The sequence below is a fragment of the Barbus barbus genome, assembly GCF_936440315.1.
Source record: "Barbus barbus genome assembly, chromosome: 45".
Taxonomy (NCBI): Eukaryota; Metazoa; Chordata; class Actinopteri; order Cypriniformes; family Cyprinidae; genus Barbus; species Barbus barbus.
The window spans coordinates 4,673,323-4,693,487 of record NC_136723.1 but is presented as its reverse complement, the minus strand read 5'-3'; the positions used below and the strand labels follow the sequence as shown (position 1 = coordinate 4,693,487).

Below are 20,165 nucleotides of genomic sequence, written 5' to 3'. Positions count from 1 at the left end.
ACAGAAGAAAGCAATGAAATTCTGATGACAGAATTAATTTGGGAGGGATTTATTCCTTTGAATACGATACCTGCGATTGGTCATGAGCTTACATCAAGTTCTCTTCGGTCCAACAGTGAAACCTGACCCCCCTGAGAAGGTGGTGGCCAAACCCATGGCCAACAATGCAAAAAGACTAGAGGTGACCTGGAACAGTCCCAGTACGTGGCCCGATGTGGACACCTTCCCGCTGAAGTACTTCCTGCGCTACCGGCCGCTCATCCGAGACCAGTGGCAGCACGTAAGTAGCATCTTTAATGTCACCATTATTAATGACACCATTTGCATAAACTCAACCAACTAGGTATTTTTGGCAAAGTTGGTCAAACAGCATAGTCTTGCTTGTCAACTAACAAGCTCAAAATGCCTAAAATTTTTCAATAAGGCAGTTGTTTGGGGCTCAGCAATCTGCTGAGGATAAATCCAACTGTATATTGCACGAAACATAGCATATTCTGGTAACCAGCTATGTTAGTAATTTCTGCAGCATTTCGAATAGAGTTTCAACCATGTCTCAATTTGTACAAGAATACACGGATCAAAGCGGGCTGCTGTGATTTGGTTCCTTTGTCAGCTCTCCTCATGAGTCCAATTGTGTCCCTCAGCTCTACAGAATGAGACCAGACATGCTCTTTGGAAACTGATCTGCTCACCAAGATGTCAATCAGAGTATTGAACAGTTGAAAATAGGTGATTTACATCCCTTAGTCTCATATGCGTTGCCATACTACTGAATGAGAGCACCAGCCAGTCAGTCAGAGAAGATTTCTTAAGAAGCCTCTTGGGATTATTGAATTTATTCCTCTTACATATCAAGGCTGAAAGTAGATGTTGTGTCATGGTTATTTCCATTAAGCTCTTTAAGTAGATGAGCACATCTCACTCTATAATCTAGTTACTGTCTGGCACTAAGAATATTAAGTGTTTCAGAAATACTTCAAATCTGTTCTGTAATTTTGAAATTAGACTACCTGCTCTGGACGAATGCAGTATAGAGTTGTTTTGATGTAACTTCGATGTATAGATAGATAGATACTTATATCAGCTGGTTGTTGATTGGATTTTGAGATGTGGGTGTGGCATTAAAGATTAATAAGGTGTGTTCGACTTGAAGCGGCGCCACTTCAAGTCGAACACACCTAATGTGAACTTGCAGTCAGTTGTAGAGGGGGCGGGGTTTAAGTGGACTAAATGATTGGAGAATTTCTGCTTGCGTTACTAGAGACAAATCTGTTGGAAGATCATGCTGCAACATTTTGATACAGTGTCGATTAAGAAAAATCATATGTATAAATTGTTCGCAATGACATCTACAACAGTTGTTTACAAAAGAAATGTTCATTGCATGCCAACGTTAACTGCACCAGGCTAATACAGTAACAAAAGGTTTTGTGAATATGTTGCATTTTATAATAAGGCTTAAGTGTGCACTAAAAAGAATGTCTAGTAAAGCAACTAAACTTAAAGTTGTCACTCTATGTGCAAACACCAATGTTATGTAGTCATGATGCCATGCTTCACTACAGAGCACATCTCATCCCTCCTTACAAAGAATCCAACTAAATTTCCAAAACAACTATTACTCAGTGCCATTCGAATCCTATTTGAGTTCTCTGAGACCACTACTCCTCTGAAACAAACCATATCAGCCCTAACACGAGCTCATATCAGCTTGCAGCAGAGACCATATTGAGCTCCATCACGACAAGGTGGAAACCTCATCAGTCTTCGGCAGGGCCGCGTTTCAGCTGCGCCTCACATGTGCACTCACGTAGTGCATCACGGCGAGAGGGCTTCAGAGAGATGAAAGAGCCAGCTCGGCACGGGGAGCGTGGTGTAGGGAAGCCATTCATTCTGCTGAGGAATGAGGGGATGGCAGCTGGAACAGTCCTCGCTGAGCGATGGATGCCTCAAAGCTGCCTGGGATCAGACGGCAAAATGTGGCATGGAAACAATAAAGCGCTCGCGGCTAGCCAACGGTGTCCCTGGGTTTAAGAAGTGGACATGTTTAATATTAGTTTTTTTAATATTAATAACATCAATTCCAGTTGAACTGAGGTGCGGGTATGCAAACATGGCTCAGATTTTAGTACCTCCGATTCCTGTTCCCAGAACTGTCTAAATAGACACGATTGTTCTACTCTTTGCAGCTCACTTTCTTTTTTTTTGAGATTTACAATTCTAACACAAAATACATTTTGACAGAACTGTTAGAGGCCTTTCGTCATGGAGGAATGGGTAGACAGATAGATAGGTAGTCAGGCAGGCACAAAGTCAAAGTACCGACACTTTTACAAAAGTATGCGTTTGCAGAGATAAGTTAATTTTGGATCCATAGTCTGGTAATTAGGACTTAGAATTGTTTTTTGTGTTTGTTTATTTTCAGTTAGCCATCTGTTTGGACATCAAAAGAACACAGTGAATCCACTAAATTAAGACTCATTTTGGATTCATTCGCAACTGTATTGACACAAATAATGCAATCTTTTGCAAATGCGTACTGTAAATTTTCATTAATTTTAAGATGATATTGTCATCATTTATTCACCCTCAAGAATTTCTAAAGTGGACTAAAGTGTAACCCACTGCATGCAGGTTTGGAATGACATTACAGTTTTAAGATTAACTTTCCTATTATATTATCTAAGGCATATTTCAAGATCAGAGAAACAAACGTTAAATATGTACCATAAGTAATAGTTCAGTCTTGATTTACTATTGAAACCTAACATTAGAAATAACCTGGTCAAAAGCTAAATGTGTGGCCTCACATTGACATATACATGTTTATAAAGTAAAAATGTCATTTTTGTTGAGCTGCTCAGATAAATGAATGGACTGAGAAATTCAATGGATCAATGTTTCTGCTCAGTTGTAATTGATGGAACTGAGCTGAAGAGACATGGTGCAGCGGAGCTTTAAAAAGCACTGACATTTAACAGACGACTCTAAGAGCAACGGAAGTGTGGAGTAATTATAAGAAAGAAATGCATACATTCACACCCGCTGAGTGATGAACTTTGAAACTTTTCATTTCCTCGAAGGTGTGAAGAAGAGATTATAAGACATCTATTTGAAGTGGGAATATATATGCTAAAAATATTCTGTATTTTGAGTGCCAAATTCACTGACAATAAATAGGGCCGCTGTTATTAAATAGCAGTGTTTATTTGCATGTTCTGTATGACTTGTTTTAGTGTTATCTGTGATCATTTTTTTATGAGAAAAATTACAAATTATTCATGATGTTATTTCTGTTTGGATAAAAGTATTGCCACAATGATGTATCAACCTAATCAATAGTGTCAATTAATATTCAAGTAAATGCATAATTTTGCATTGATTGCATGAATTGGGAGCTTGGACGGCCATGGCGGATCCGGGGACCTATTTTTTCGGGCGGCCAAGGCAGATCAAGGGGTTCCGTGGCCTTGGCTCTAGGCCCGGCCACACAGGCAGAGGGTATATGGCCCCCCCCAAAAAAAAATTATTGGGGAAGTTCCCCTCTGGGAGCCATTGAGGAGGAGCGGGCTCTGTGGGGAGCTCTGGAGGAGCGGAGCTGGACGGGACCAGCGGAGGTGTAGGAGGGCGCTCTGGAAGCGCGGAGCTGGACAGGACCAGCGGAGACTTAATTCCTGGCGGCACGGGCTTCGTCGCGAGACTCTCCAAACACCGGATGACTGTCTCCTGCCAGTTGAGGTTGGAGGTGTCTGGGAGCTCCAGTGGCTGATGGAACGAAATCCCGAGCTTGAACAGGGTTTTGAGCTCGTCTCCCTCGAGGGAGCTGGAGAGGGCGAGCGGTACAAAAGCCAGTGCATAGTTAAAAGGGTCTTGAATGGCGTGAGCCATTTCGATGAACTGGGCTCGTTCATCCATGTTTCTTATGGGTCGAGTCTTCTGTTACGCGTTGCTGATTGTAGGGAAGCAGGACGACAAGGGATGCAAAATAAATTAAATTATTAACAACAGGATAAACCGCATGAACATAACTTTTTTGTGAGACTCGACCAAGGCTAGAACAAAACTGAATGCTTATAAAGGAACAGGAACAAAGGAGTAAATGAGATAATTAACACAAAACAGGTGAATAGGATGAATCATTAACTAAACTAGGACAGGAGCTACCAAATAAGGACAAAACAGAGCTGAAAGGAAACAGACATGTGAGAAATATTGCTGAGGAGGACTTTAAATATTACTATTTTAGACAAAGGTTGTGATACAGATGGTAGAAGAACACATATAAAAACAATAGTGGAGCATAGGAATATTGTATTTCTTTTAGTTTATGCCCCTTGTACTCCTGACCTTATTTTTTTTCTGTTTTGTCAACCTATCTCTTGAAATTTTCGGTCTTTGAAATTGTATTGGATGCAGATACGAATTCTGTAATGTCGCATATCCTGGAAAGATTTGGATGAAAGGAATCGCACTCTTAAGGGTTTTTTTTTTCTGAATATGAATCTGTCATCTTCTACTTAGGGTAATTTCTGTTCACAAAGGATCTTTAGGCACGTTTTCGCATAGCATTTTTTTTTTTTTTTTTTTTGGGAGTGCCCTTCTCTCTCATCTTTTTGGTCTCAGCTCTCACAGGACCTGTTATATTTGTTGGATACTGACATATGTTTGACTCCACGCCATTTTTTCAAGAATGACTTTTGGGACTTCACCTTGTCCGTCCAACAAATGTATTTACTGTTAGCTGCTCTCACAGCAGCAAAACATTGCTAGTCAACCGTTGGAATCCTCCTCACACAATGGACGGACGAACCTGGACTGTGTGTTTGTTGGACATTGTCTCGATGGAACTCTCTACTTCTCGTGTGCATGGATCTAGTGCGGAAACTATAAGTTTGTGTCATTCAGCGTTTGATGTTGTCATCTTTTCTGGAATCCATGTGAAAATTATTTTACTGTGGGTTGGGTTGGGTTCTGAATTGGCACAGTTATTTTTTGTTTGTTACTGCTGTTTCAGGAAGAAAATGTAATAAGTTGTTAACAAAAAAAAAGAACAGGTGAAATCCTGTTAATCGCAAGTTATTCTGGAGAGAGATGTGAATGATGGATTGAAATAGATGGGAGCGGCGAAAAGACATGAGACAGCTGTGAAATGACTGCATATGTTTCACGCTCTGTCTTTTGTCCAGGAAAGCAGCAGCGTGGAGTGTGAAAAAAAGAAAGGAGGCTGGGGGTGCGGAGGAGAAAAAAATGGTGTGCTGGGCCATTTTTCTTCTACGCCCCTTTCATTTCCAGAAATGATGTATTTAAACTCAGGCTTTAACAAGCCGCTGTGGTGCCACTCAGCCAAATGAGAAACAATCTGCTCTTGACCAGTGGGGGCTTCTGGGAGTTGCTGCTCAGAACGAATGTGCTTTGTTAGAGGCCAGGCTACATAGAGCTCCATCCAGTTTCAGGTGACTGATATGTGACTGCAGATCTAATGGGGTTTGGCTCACTGTTGCTTCGGGTAATCACAATGATGGACAAAAATAAAGCTAGTACGCAATGCCAAAATGGAGTAGTTTTAAAAGAGTAATGGAATTTGAATGAGATTTAGAATATTTTGTTTGAAATTGTGTAGTAGGATAGCAAACATTTTGACTGTCAACATAAAGTCTGGTCCACATTGTAGCTCATTCCAGATGAGTGTCGCTTGTTTTGTTGTTTAGCATGGCCTTGTTAAAACCTCTGTTAGTAGATGTCTGGTTTGTAGAACGCAAGTTTGTCCATAGCACCCATTCAAAACAAAGAGTAGTAATGACGGCGATCTTAAATACACAGTTTCCTGCTCTCCCAAATTGGAACATACCATTTCTATAATATAAAATAAACTCTTGACTTACTATATGATTCATGCATGCGATTTAGGAACACGAGTCTAAATAAATAAATACAAATAATAATGCAAATGAAAAACATTTGCACAAACATTTGCAATGCACTCGCTAAAATTAGCACTTTCTCTAGAGTACACTTACTGCCAGGCCCACTCAGCTGGATCAGAAATACATTCAAGTAAAACCAACTCGAACACAGTAAAGCAGTGATGGAAGGCAAATAAAGTCTCTCCATCACAAATATAAATATATGTGTGTGCATATACATATATTATGTAAACAAAAACTTTTATTTTGGATGCGATTAATCGTGATTAATCGTTTGACAGCACTACTTTTTGTTATTTTCGTTTTCATTGTTGTATGTGTTTCACAAATTGTATTGCACAATGATTCAGTCAATTTATCTAAATTAAAGACATTTATAATGTTACAAAAGAATTCAGTTTTCAAATTAATGCAGTTCATATACCTTCTATATACCTAATACCTTCTATTCGTTAAATAATTTATGTCCATTCATAATTAATAACTTACTATCATTGTGTGGACATTAACAAAATAATCTTGCTTACCTGCTACTAAACAAAAATCATTAAAACACTCGTTGTATCGGCCTGGTTTCTTGTAAACAAAACATTGTTTGATTTCACACTGCAATGTGTCCTTGAATAGTGCTCCTTTTTATATATTCCCATTTCAAATGTTTTAATTAATGGATAATTGCAAAACAGCCTTTTCTTTAATATCTAATTTCATGAAGAAACTGCAAGCACAACAGCATAGCACAATAATTGCCTTGTCTTTATTTTTCCTTTGTTGTTCTTTTTTTTTTTTTTAATGGAGAGACAGGTTCAAATAACAGTGCACTTATGCTGATTTATTGACTACTAGACTGTGTTTCATAGGACCCATTAGCCATTAGCGTGTGACGTCAGTTAGCAGTCACAGTTATGATATCATCCACGGCTGTCCGTGCTGCAGATATCAAACGGCATTGAAGCTGGGGAAATCAGATGCCTGCTTTGTTGTTTGCACGTTTGGGTATGCGTATGTATGTGTGTGAGCCACTATGAACTTCCAAAACACCTCGCTGTAGCTAACAGTGGCTCAGGGCTCAGTTAATAACAGCACTGAGGCGGCTTACAGCAAATTAACCAGCAGTGTGGAGGGGGGAAAAAAAGGTCATATACAAAATGTGTGTGTGTTTGGAGACTCTGAGATGTGTAAGTCCTATGAAAGTATGCTCAGTCACGCTGTGGTTTGGCCCAGTGGCCAACGTTTTGTTTGAACGCTATCATGAACTGTCCCTTCTCATGGTCCCGTCGGCCGCAGCCTCCATTCCCCTTCTTATTTATGGATCTCATCAGAATTCAGAGTTTATAAAGCCTGAAGATGCTCCCTTGAAGACACACAAGCACTTCTAGCACTGAGGTTTACTTCATGTCAACAAAAACATTGACTTCTGCTGAGCTTATGACGTTATTTTCTTTCTCTCTTTTTATTATTATTTTTTTACTATTTTACAGTTCTCACTTGAAATAGATACCACAACAGATTTGTTGAATGCTGTTTTAATTGCTGTTTAATGTGTTTGTTGAGTGGAGACCTCAGCCTGAACCTGTCCGTCACCTTTCATATTAGAGTTAATTGAAAATCTTGCACTAGGCGTTATGTATGTTTGTTTGTTTTTGTTTATTTATTTAATTTTATTGTTTATTTATTAAATTTTTTGTTTATTGTTTATTCTGTCTTTCTTTACTTATTTATTTTTATTTTGTTTTATTGAATTTTTTAGCAGTGTCGAATGGAGATGGTAAAATATATATAAAAATTGCATAAAGAAAGTAAATTTTGGGGACCATTACGACCTTACTAACTATCCTTAAGCAGCAAATTAGGAGTTTATTAGGACTAAAGTCATAGTTAATAGCTGGTGAGAACCAGATTTTTGAGTTTTGACATTGATTTATGTCAGTCAAGCACATTTTTCATTACTGTAAATTGTAATTGATATATTACTTAAATGTATGTGTAAATTGATGTATCTGCAATACTGTTTAAAAAGTATCTTATGCTTACCAAGGTTGCATTTATTTTATATAAATACAATGAAATGGTAATATTGTGAACTAGTATTACAACTTAAATTAACTTTTTCTGTTTTTACATTTTATAAAATTTAATTTATTGCTGTGATATAAATCTGAATTTTCAGCATCATTACTCCAGTCTTCATTGTCGCATGATCCTTCATAAATTATTCTAATAATCTGATTTGCTGCTCAAGAAACATATTAGCCTGTTATCAAAGTGGAAAACAGTTGTGCTGCTGCATATTTTTTGTGGAAACCATGATACGTTTTCAATATAGTTTTTATTTTTTAATTTTTTAATTCATAGAATGTTAAGAACAACAGCATTTATTTGAAATATATTTTTGTAACATTATGCATGTCTTTACTGATCACTTTAATGTCTCCTTGATAAATAAAACTATTGCTCAATTAAAAAATAAATAAAAAAAAATCTTAAATATCCCCAAAGTTTTATGTAAATAGTATGTAATAAAAATTATGTTTACATAATTGTAAAAATAGATTATTTCCAAAAAGACAATGACAATCTAATGACAATAATCACAAAAAACATTATAAAAATACAAACAACAATGTGCCATTCAGAAATTGCTTCCTTAAATTATGTGGTAATTCCAACCAGAAGAATGTGCTAGTCTCTGTTTTCCATGTAATTACAATAAAGATGCTTTCTAGCTTCAAAAGAGATGCAAAAAACACCATAAAATGCCCCATGTGATGTGTGAACTATATTTTAAGTCATTCATGAATTGGACTCAGTGATCTGGTCAAAACTGCACACCGGAAGCCAAGATTATAAATGAATAACAACCTTCAGTCTGTTTTTGACACAGATCTATCATATGACTCCAGAAAACTTGGACTGTAGTTCACAAGTCAGATGGACTACATCATCATTTCGCTTTCCATGTGCTTATTTCCCCACAATTCCCTTCTTTGATTGGTTCAGCCCTTGATTGGCCGTTCCCCGTCTCCCCCGGCTGCCCTGCGTTTAATGGCCTTTTGTGCATCTGTCAGCAGAGCCTCTCATCCTCCAGCCGCACTTAGATTAATCAATAGCACCGGCATTGCAGCACCATTAGCATGGTAAAGGAAATTAGAGGGAGAAAGAGGGGTATTCAGCCATCTTTGGTGAATGTCCCGTGCTCCACCCCAGCCGGCCCCCGTCTGCTCCACACACACACCGGCCAAACATTTGCACTTCTACATGCTGCTGCTCTTTTTTGTGCAACGAGACTAGAACACTTCTGTTAGAATACACAGGGCTACATCACATGTGTACAAGTAACGAGGGGAGTGATTTTGTTTATGGGTGTTACTTCTGCTGGATGTCCTAATAATAACTGAACATCTGACCCATAGAAATAAACAGTTGAAAACATTGAAAAAATAAAGGAACCATTTATTTTATGCATTTATTATATACACTCACCGGCCACTTTATTAGGTACACCTGGTTAGTACCGGGTTGGACCCCCTTTTGCCTTCAGAACTGCCTTAATTCTTCGTGGTATAGATTCGACAAGGTGTTGGAAACCTTCCTCAGAGATTTTGGTCCATATTGACATGATAGCATCACGCAGTTGCTGCAGATTTGTCGGCTGCACATCCATGATGCGAATCTCCCGTTCCACCACATCCCAAAGGTGCTCTATTGGATTGAGATCTGGTGACTGTGGAGGCCATTTGAGTAAAGTCAACTCATTGTCATGTTCAAGAAACCAGTCTGAGATGATTTGTGCTTTGTGACATGGTGCATTATCCTGCTGGAAGTAGGCATCAGAAGATGGGTACACTGTAGTCATAAAGGGATGGACATGGTCAGCAACAATACTCAGGTAGGCTGTGGCGTTTAAATGATGCTCAATTGGTACTAAGGGGCCCAAAGTGTGCCAAGAAAATATCCCCCACACCATTACACCACCACCACCAGCCTGAACCGTTGAGACAAGGCAGGATGGATCCATGCTTTCATGTTATTTACGCCAAATTCTGACCCTACCATCTGAATGTTGCAGCAGAAATCGAGACTCATCAGACCAGGCAACGTTTTTCCAATCTTCTTTTGTCCAATTTTGGTGAGCCTGTGTGAATTGTAGCCTCCGTTTCCTGTTCTTAGCTGACAGGAGCGGCACCTGGTGTGACCTTCTGCTGCTGTAGCCCATCTGCTTCAGGGTTCTACGTGTTGTGCATTCAGAGATGGTATTCTGCATACCTTGGTTGTAACGAGTGGTTATTTGAGTTACTGTTGCCTTTCTATCATCTCTAACCAGTCTGCCCATTCTCCTCGGACCTCTGACATTAATAAGGCATTTTCGTCCACACAACTGCCGCTCACTGGATATTTTCTCTTTTTTGGACCATTCTCTGTAAAGCCTAGAGATGGTTGTGCGTGAAAATCCCAGTAGATCAACAGTTTTTTAAATACTCAGACCAGCCCGTCTGGCACCAACAACCATTCCACGTTCAAAGTCACTTAAATGCTCGGTTTGAACTTCAGCAAGTCGTCTTCACCACATCTAGATGATGACCCAAAACATAGTGCCAAAACAACAAAGACGTTCATCAGGGGCAAGAAGTGGAAGGTTTTAGACTGGCCAAGTCAATCTCCACACTTAAACCATGTAGAGTATGCATTTTACCTGCTAAAGAAGAGACTGAAGGGAGTAACCCCCCAAAACTGAAAGAGGCTGCGCTGAAAGCCTGGAAAAGCATCACCAAAAAAGAATGCAAAAGTTTGGTGATGTCAATGGGTCACAGGCTTGATGCAGTTATTGAAAGCAAAGGATTTGCAACTAACTATAAAGTCTTTTTCACTTTAATCTATGTTAATTCTATCTGTTCCAATACTTTTGGTAACATGAAAAATGAGTGGGTTCAAACAAAAGGTGCTATCTTCTAAATTGTGTATCAGATCCAGATGAAAATACCTGTAAATAAAAGCTGAAATGTTAATCTCTCATCTCATATTCATCTTTTGATGTCAAACCCAAATGTATGGCCTTACTGTTCCAATACTTTTGGAGGGCACTGCATATTTAAATATACACCTTTAAAAAAATGTTTATCTGTTTATTTTTATTTTTTAATTATTATTTATTTTTTTGTAATCTCATGGTATTCCTTAACAATTTTATATTTTGGAAAGTGGCAGCTAGTTTGTGTGCATTCTTATCTCATTTGTACTTTGTTTTCATATCTCTTTTTTTTAGCAATCTGTTTATGACTCTTTAGGGTTTATAACTCTCTTTTTTTAGGTTAAGGGTGGAACTTCATGTATACCTTCTTTTTTTTGTCAAAAAAATTATAAATTTTCATACGAATCACATCTTACAAATTTATACACACACCACTGACAAGAAGTAGTTTGGCTATTTTTCACAAATTTCATCTGGAGTGCAAAAGGCTTCAAAATCTAAATCTGAAATTGCGCTTACTTACTCTCTGAAATCCAGTTCACTGTAATCACAACTCAAAAACTCACCTTTATCACCTTCATACCCTTTATCGGGTTTTATCCAGTGTCTCATCAGAGTCTTTCTCTCAGGTATTTAGCGTAATCATCACAGGTCTGCTTCAGTTAATGTGTGGCTGCTCTCAGATGGATTGTGTGTCACAGATCCTCGCATGCGTGTGACACTCGGGCTCTGCTGAACAGATGCTCTTCTCATTGGCTGTAATTGCCCCATTGCAGGCCTGTCATCAGAGACGCTGGACTTCTGATTATTTCAGAGACAAGTGATATTACGCATCATTATCTGTCATCAGGATGGTGATGCCACTAGCGTACAAATGGACACACAGTCATGTACACACACATGAGTAAGTGCTGATGGGTCTGGCTCTCAAGCGGTTTCTCCTCAATGCTGACTGAGTTTAATACATTTGTGCCGAAAACCATTATTCCCTCTCCACAAATATCCTCTCCTTGTACCTTTTTTCCCCTCTATCAGAGAGACCATGAAATTACTACTTCAAAGAATTGTGAAAATACTTTATTTGCATTATTTACTGGATAATAGCTGGTTAAGAGCCTCAAAACAAATAAAAAATAATAATATGTATAATTATAAATAACTAGTGTTACACTAAAAATAATTTTTCATATGATTTGTAGAAACGTAATAGCACAACTGCTTGTTGCAGGATTGACATATGTCATTTATGTCCATATCACAAATTGTGCAGAAAATATATGTAACATGTAAGGAAGGAAGGAAGGAAGGAAGACACTTCAGAAGCATGAAGGCCTGTCTTTATTCTTTATTAATCTCATTTCTGTCCAGGCGAAAAAATTGAGATATTAAAGATTACACTTTTGATTTTTCTTTCTTATGGGATTCAGTGCAGGCCTTAGGTTAAGAAATCAATATGATCATTAATAATAAACGAAAGCCCTGAATGATTCATAATCGGGATTTTACAGTGTTACCTATATTACGGATTGATCAGATGCTTGCATGTCAACGATTCACACGCATACATGAGCCAATGGCTGAATCAGAGCTCTTCAGTCATGTATCCTCCTGCATTATAGTGCATTAGACATTAACATTCACCTCTGACAACTTCAACAGTATGATGAAGTAGTTTGTTCAGCTCTAAGGTTATTTTTCCTCGGGGGCGCTGTAAGCTGTTTCTTGACGCTCAGAGCATAGAGAGTGAAAAATGCACCTTGGCTCCGTCTCTGCCGCCCATATTGATTCTGGGATCAGCAGGGGCATCCTTGAGATGTCGATGGATAAAGGTTTGTGTATTCACACGCCTTATTCAGTGTCACAACCCCCTAAGGGCTGGTGCCTTATGATCTGACTCTGCACAGCGAGGGGAGCATCTGTCTGGAGCACTGGATCAGTGTGTGTGACACACATTTATAGGACTCTCTGTGTGTGTGTGTGTGTGTGTGTGTGTGTGTGTGCACCTGGTATTCATCACGTCCTGGGGACCAAATGTCCCCACAAGGATAGTAATACCAGTAAATCTTAATCTTGTGGGGACATTTTTTGGTCCCCATGAGGAAACAAGCTTATAAATCATACAGCATAAAGTTTTTTGAAAATCTAAAAATGCAGCATGTTTCCTGTGAGGGCTAAGTTTAGGTGTAGGGTTGGTGTAGGGCAATAGCACATACAGATTGTACAGTATAAAAACCATTACGCCTATGGGATGTCCCCATAAAACATGGAAACCCAACATGTGTGTGTGTGTGTGTGTGTGTGTGTGTGTGTGTAATATGTGTGTGTGTGTCAATGAAATGTGTTAGATGACATAAATGAAAAGACAAAAACACCTATCTGGGTGTGGGGCAAATGTGATTAAAAAAAAAAAACATTTTATTATTTTATTTGTAATATAATTTATTAATAATAGGGTTCTAACTGTAATTTGAAAAAAAAAAGTAATTAATTTATAGTAGATTATTATAGATAACATCACTAGTCGCTGATCTAATAATAATTAGATTTTCATTTTAATTTTAGTTAACATGGTTATGTATTTTTTTAATATGTCTGTGTATATCTATTTCCAGTTTGAGCTTTATTTAGTTTGGAACTAGTTTTTAATTTTACAGCTAGCTGAAATAGTGTGTATATATATATATATATATATATATATATATATATATATATATATATAGGCCTACTGTATATTTTTGTTCAGATAATTTTAATTTTAATATAATTTATAAAAAATTGTTTTATTTGTTATCATTATTTCATTTATTTATGCATGCCTGCATGTATATATGTTTGTCTGTTGTGCCCCTTTTTTTGTTAACTATAATAACCCTGCTTCAGACAAACTGCAAAATGAATTGTTGTGGACTGCAGGCCAGTAATACTCATGTTCCATTAAATGGAAATACATTTTTTTTATATATTTATTCAGTATTTCAGTCTGCAGTCTTGATCACAACCATTCAATCCTTTATCTATTTATGGTAGATTATCACAATAATGTTGTGTCTTTAGTTAATTGGGATTAATTTGATTAATTAACTAGATTAATTAGATTATATTTTGCAACAGCATTTTTTTAACCATTTAACAACCCTAAGTAATTTAGTCTTTAAATACATTTTGATATATAAACAATCAGTCGATTAAAAAAATGAACTGATACCGACTTTTACATTTTTTTTTTTACATAATTTAAAATTTAATAAATGTAATGCAATAATACACTAGCATGTTTAGTGCATCTTTTATGGATAACTATTTCCTGCACAGTAATAATTTTTTTATTTTATTTTATTTTATAATTTTTTAGCTTATCTCCAATGAAACAAAATCCCAAACAAATGTTAATGTAATGATGCTCAAAAAAACTGAGCTTAAACTTTAATGCTAGTAGTCAAAAAAACAGCTCCTTGATAGGTTTTTGGGTTATTATTACTTCTGACTAAATGTTCTGACCAAAATTGTTTATTTAATATCTAATCTGACCGATTCCATTTGAGATCTGAAAAATGATGTACACATTAATATTGAATGTAATATTTGTTTTCTCATCCCTGTTTTTTTATTTTTTATTTGATGTGGCACTACTTCCAGTGCCTCTTTGAGGTATGTGTTTACATGTATGTATTTTTCTAAGGCGGTCCATCTTCTTTGTTGATATTTAACCCATTACTGAGAACATCTCATTAGTGCCTGCTTGCATGGGTTCCTCTTAAATAGCATAAAACGGTTTGTGCACTCAACACAGGGGCGCTGAAGGAATTACTGTAGTTTCACGCAGTCAGTTCTCTGTGATAAGCACAAAGGTGTTCCCACTACCTGTGATATTAATTGCACCGATGTTGGCTGGGTATCAAAGGGGGTCTGGAACCGCGAACAATTATCTATTAAACCTGTTGGTCAGCAGTAGCGATCTCACAGAAGGGAGACTGAGGGAATACTCTCATTAGCTTGAGTGACAGAACCTGCGCTGACCTGCTTCTTTTATCCCATCAGTAGAAAGTCAAATGTGAATTTTTAAGTGGCACTTAATTGCTTTTTCTCTCCACAACAGTAGACACGCTCTCCAACTGGGTGTATTTATATTCCCTGACAGGAGGGCGAGAAGGAGTATACGGTGCTATAAGCTCAAATGAGAGCTTTCCTATCTACTGTAACCTTAAGTATGCTAATGGTCCTGTGCATGTGCATGTGACTCATGTTTGACTAAAGAAGGGCTTCTCAAGTGGTTTTGCTTCAGGACCCAATTTTTTTTTATTGGAAATCAAGTGGCAATCCATAAATTATGCAAAATTATTAACATCACATACAGTACACTGCATAGGGAAGTTGACCAATTTGGTTTATAAACAAAAACAGAAGGCATGGCAAGTATTTTTCTATGAAAGTCCATTTTGTGCAATTGCAAATTTATTTCTCCGTAGAAAATGTTTCTTCTCAGTTGTGACTTATTTTCTCACAATGTGACTTCATATATCTTAATATTATTTTATATCTCACAATGTGATTTCTTGCCTTGTGACTCTATATCTCATAACTGCGACTTTATATCCTACAGTGTGACTTTATATCTCTTAATACGAGTTTGTATATGTTGCTTTATATCTCATAATCAGTGTTGGGTGTAACGCATTACAAGTACCGCAAGTTACATAATCAGATTACTTTTTTCAAGTAACTAGTAAAGTAACGCATTACTTTTTAATTTACAAGAAAATATCTGAGTTACTTTTTCAAAAATGTAATGCCAGTTACTTTGTTTTCCAATTTATTGACTAAAAAGTCTCCTGTCCCCATGTTTGGAGAAATAGGAAGAACGTCTCGGTATCGTACGTAACCCTCGTTCCCCGATGACAGCGATGATTCAAGATTGTGGCATGGGACATAACATTAGGGGTCTATGGAAAGCGCCACAACCTGAACCCCGTCACAACCTTGGCCGCTAGCGCGTGTCAGACAAATGCCATGCAAAAGGTCACAACCTTCCCATCGCCCCAGCGCAAATTCGCTGACCTTGGAGTGAGCCCTCACCCCTAGGGGGCACGGCTCGTCTTGGGATTTGTACGCCAAGGCGATGGCATCCACTATCCAGTGGGCCAACCTCTGCTTGGAGAGAGCCTTCTCTTTCTGCTGACCTCCATGGCAGACAAAGAGCTGCTCAGAGCTTCTGAAGCTCTGGGTGCGGTCCACATATATGCACAGCGCTCTTACGGGACACAGCAATGCCAAGGCTGGGTCTGCCTCCTCCGAGGGCAGGGCTTGCAGGTTCACCACCTGATCGCAGAAGGGCGTGGTGGGAACCTTAGGCACGTATCCAGGCCGGGGTCTCAGGACAACGTGAGAGTAGGCCGGCCCGAACACAAGGCACTCTTCACTTACCGAAAATGCTTGGAGGTCCCCGACCCTCTTGATGGAAGTGAGCGTGGTCAGGAGCGCTGTCTTAGCAGACAGGAACTTCAGCTCAACTGAATCCACCGGCTCAAAGAGACCCCTCTGGAGTCCAGCCAGGACGATAGAGAGATGGTGGAGGGCGACAGCCTGCGCTCCAACCTCTCTTGCAGGAAAGAAAGCACTACTCCAATCGTGCATCTTCGGGGGTGAGCTGTGACATGCGGCGTGATCGTAGACCTCCCTGACGGTTGATGTACGAAACAGCCGTAGTGTTGTCCGTACGGACCAACACATGCTTGCCTAACAGCAGTGGCCGGAACTGCCTCAAGGCCAGATGCACTGCCGGCAGCTCTAGGCAGTTGATGTGCCAAAGCAGTCGAGGCCCTGTCCAGAGCCCCGAGGCTGCCTGCCCATTGCATGTAGCGCCCCAGCCCGTGCTGGAGGCATCTGTTGTGACAACAACATGCCGGGACACTTGTTCTAAGGGCACCCTGGCCCGTAGAAACGCAAGGTCCGTCCAGGGGCTGAAAGAGCGGTGACACGATTGCGTGATGGTCACACGATGTGTACCGCGACGCCATGCCCATCTCGGGACTCGTGAGTGAAACCAGTGCTGAAGTGGTCTCATATGAAGCAACCCGAGCAGCGTGACTGCGGATATGGATGCCATATGCCCCAGGAGCCTCTGAAACTGTTTCAGCAGAACCACTGTCCTGCCTCTGAAGGAACTCAGGCAGTTCAGCACTGATTGGGTGTGCTCGTCCGTGAGACGTGCCGTCATACTCACACACAGAGAAAAGAGATTATCTGCACAGGGGAGATAATTTATTTTCCCAGTTGGCCCGAAGCCCCAACTGGCTGAGATGCCAGAGCACCAGGTCCCTGTGACCACACAACTGTTCTCACGACCGGGGCAGGATGAGCCAGTCGTCGAGATAGTTGAGGATCCTGACGCCCACTTCCCTTAACGGAGCAAGGGCGCCCTCCGCAACCTTCGTGAAGACACGGGGGGACAGGGAGAGCCCGAAGGGGAGGACCCTGTACTGCCATGCCTGCCCCTCGAACGCGAACCATAGGAACGGTCTGTGTCGAGGAAGGATCGAGACATGAAAGTAAGCGTCCTTCAGGTCGATCGCTGCAAACCAATCCCGGGACCGGATGCACTTGATAATGCGCTTCTGCATCAACATCTTGAATGGGAGCTTGTGCAGGGCTCGATTCAAGACTCGCAGATCCAGGATTGGTCGAAGGCCACCGCCTTTCTTGGGCACGATGAAGTAAGGGCTGTAAAACCCCTGCCTCATCTCGGCTGGAGGGACCGGCTCAATTGCATCCTTTGCCAGGAGGACAGCAATCTCCTCACACAAGACAAGTGCATCTCGGACTGCCACCGAAGTCTCGAGAATGCCACTGAACTTGGGAGATTGCCTGGCGAACTGAATCGCATAGGGGAACTTCGTCGACTTCCTAGAGGACTTGGGGGCCGGCTGGGACGTGGGGGGCGCTGCACTCCTGCGAGAGGGTCGACGCACCGGCCTAGGTGTCGATTCAGCACGGGGCGGAGCAGCTCTGGAGGACGCAGGAGGGCGCCCACGGCGACAAGCAGACTGAGGCCTGGCCCTCGGGCCAGCGGTGGCAGCTGGAGCATCCCAGCGGGGCAGGATGTGCTGGATCGCCTCGGTCTGCTTTTGCACTGCCGAGAACTGCTGGGCAAAGCCCTCAACAGTGTCGCTGAACAGCCCAGCCTGGGAGATGGGAGCGTGACAATGTGACTTTATTTTTCATTGTGATTTTATATATCAAAATGTGATTGTTTCATAATTGTGACTTATCTATCTATATATATATTTTTTTTTTTTTTTATCTAACTTTATATAACAAAATTGTGCCTTTATATCTCACCACTTGACTTTATGTCCCACTATTTATCATAGCTTCGACTTTGTATTTTACAATGTGGTTTTATTTCTCATCATATGACTTTATATCTTAACGCTTTATCTTTCAATGTGCCTCTTTTAAACTTTATCCCACAAATACGTTTTTATTTTTCACTCTAAGGTGAAAACAGGCTTCCATTATTTTCTTCTTTCTTTTATTGAAGTTGATAAATTAATGCATTGTGCAATCCTATCTATGCACGATTTTATTATTTGTCATATTTGCCTTTCATTATTTAGCTTTAGAATTATTTTTCCCCCTGCTGTTTTTGACCCTATCAGAACAGTCTTGCCACACTGATTCTAAATATGAAAAAAAAAGCTAAATAAAAGTCGGCTTCTTTCTTGCTAGGATACTTATATGGAATTGTCCTTGGATACACAACCGCAAATAAAAAGGAGAAGAATTTAAGGCCCCGATAAAAGAATCCACATCCCTTAAAGCCATGATTTCCATACCAAAAGCCCTAAGTCAGGACAGGGTGCTATAGTTAAATGGGACAGGATACTGAGGGGAGAAAAGGGTCACCATGCCCTCCCTTATGTAAGAATGTAGAAATCTCCCATTCCTCTGGGCCTCCCCTCCACTCACGGTATAGGCAAAGTTGTTTTCAGCAGTCATCTTTGATGCTAAGATGAAAATACAGACTGTAGATATAATACACAATGAGCGGCAGATCTGAGCACCGCTGCTTTGAGCACTTTTTTGCACCTTTTAGAAATGGGATGAATTGATAATGTGCCCCCTGATATAGCTCAGCAGATGAGGAAGGTGCTATATTGTGTAGCTTTCAATGCCAAGAGGAACATAAAAGCTGGAGCTATCACATGCAATTAATAGATCAAGAGATTATGTTATACTCTGTGAATTATCAAGCGCAGGCTTTATCCAGGCTTGAGGAGTAAAAGAATACATGTGACTGTAACAAGGCTGTCAGTTTAAAGGGACAGGTGCCACATTCGTTCATCATTTGCTCATCCTTATATTGTTCCGAACATTTATTGTTTTTATATCTTCTTTTGTATTCCACAGAAGACAGATGTCATATTGAATCAGTGTGTACAATACTGAAATACAATTTTAAAATAACCTTTCCATCTGCTTTTAGCTACGCTGTATAGCTACAGATGCGAGAGCAGATTTATAACATTTCTTTCTCAATTTATCATCCTATCTTTCAAGTGCATTCAGATAAAATTATTTTAATTAAGTTTATAGTGAAAATCTTTCAGAGCGAAAATACATGAAAACATGAAAAGTAGCATTGCATAATGAAACCAGAAACAAAGTTAGAAACAGACATTCAAATTTTTAATTTAATTTATTGATTAAATTTTTTTTTTTAATGAGAACTGCATGTATATTAGAGGATTTACCAAAAAAATATCCAAGATGTTGATGAGTTTGCTTCTTTATTGGAAGAGTTTTGGAGAAATGTAGCATTGCATCACTAGCTCACCAATGGATTCTCTGCAGTGAATGGGTGCCGTCAGAATGAAACAGAAAGAGTCCAAACAGCTGATAAAAACATCACAATAATCCACACCACTACAGTGCATCAGTTAATGACTTGTGAAGTGAAAAACTGCGTGTTTGTAAGAAACAAATCCATCATTAAAATAATGTTAACTTTAAACCATTGCTTCTGGCTTGAAGTCCATAATCCATAATAACGTTAGTCAGTAAGGTAGTTGTTAAATTTGGATACAGGGTAGGATTAGGGTTTAGAAAATCTGCTTTATAAACACTAATAAACAGCTAATAGGTTAATAACAGGCATGCTAATAAGTAGTTAATAGTGAGAATTGGTCCCTATACTAAAATGTTACCAATTTAGGATATTAAATATGCTTATTATACAAATATTAGATACTTAGGATATTATTATGAGCCATAGT

General features: G+C 39.4%; 1 protein-coding gene across 1 annotated transcript in view; it reads left to right on the top strand.

Moving 5' to 3' along the window:
* The window catches only part of LOC306863764 (ciliary neurotrophic factor receptor subunit alpha-like), a 174,195-nt gene that overhangs the window by 134,076 nt on the left and 19,954 nt on the right, over positions 1-20,165 (top strand). The window contains exon 6 of the mRNA XM_079407314.1: positions 117-280. Within this exon, the coding sequence (XP_079263440.1) occupies positions 117-280 (164 nt within the window). The remainder of the gene's footprint in view (positions 1-116; positions 281-20,165) is intronic.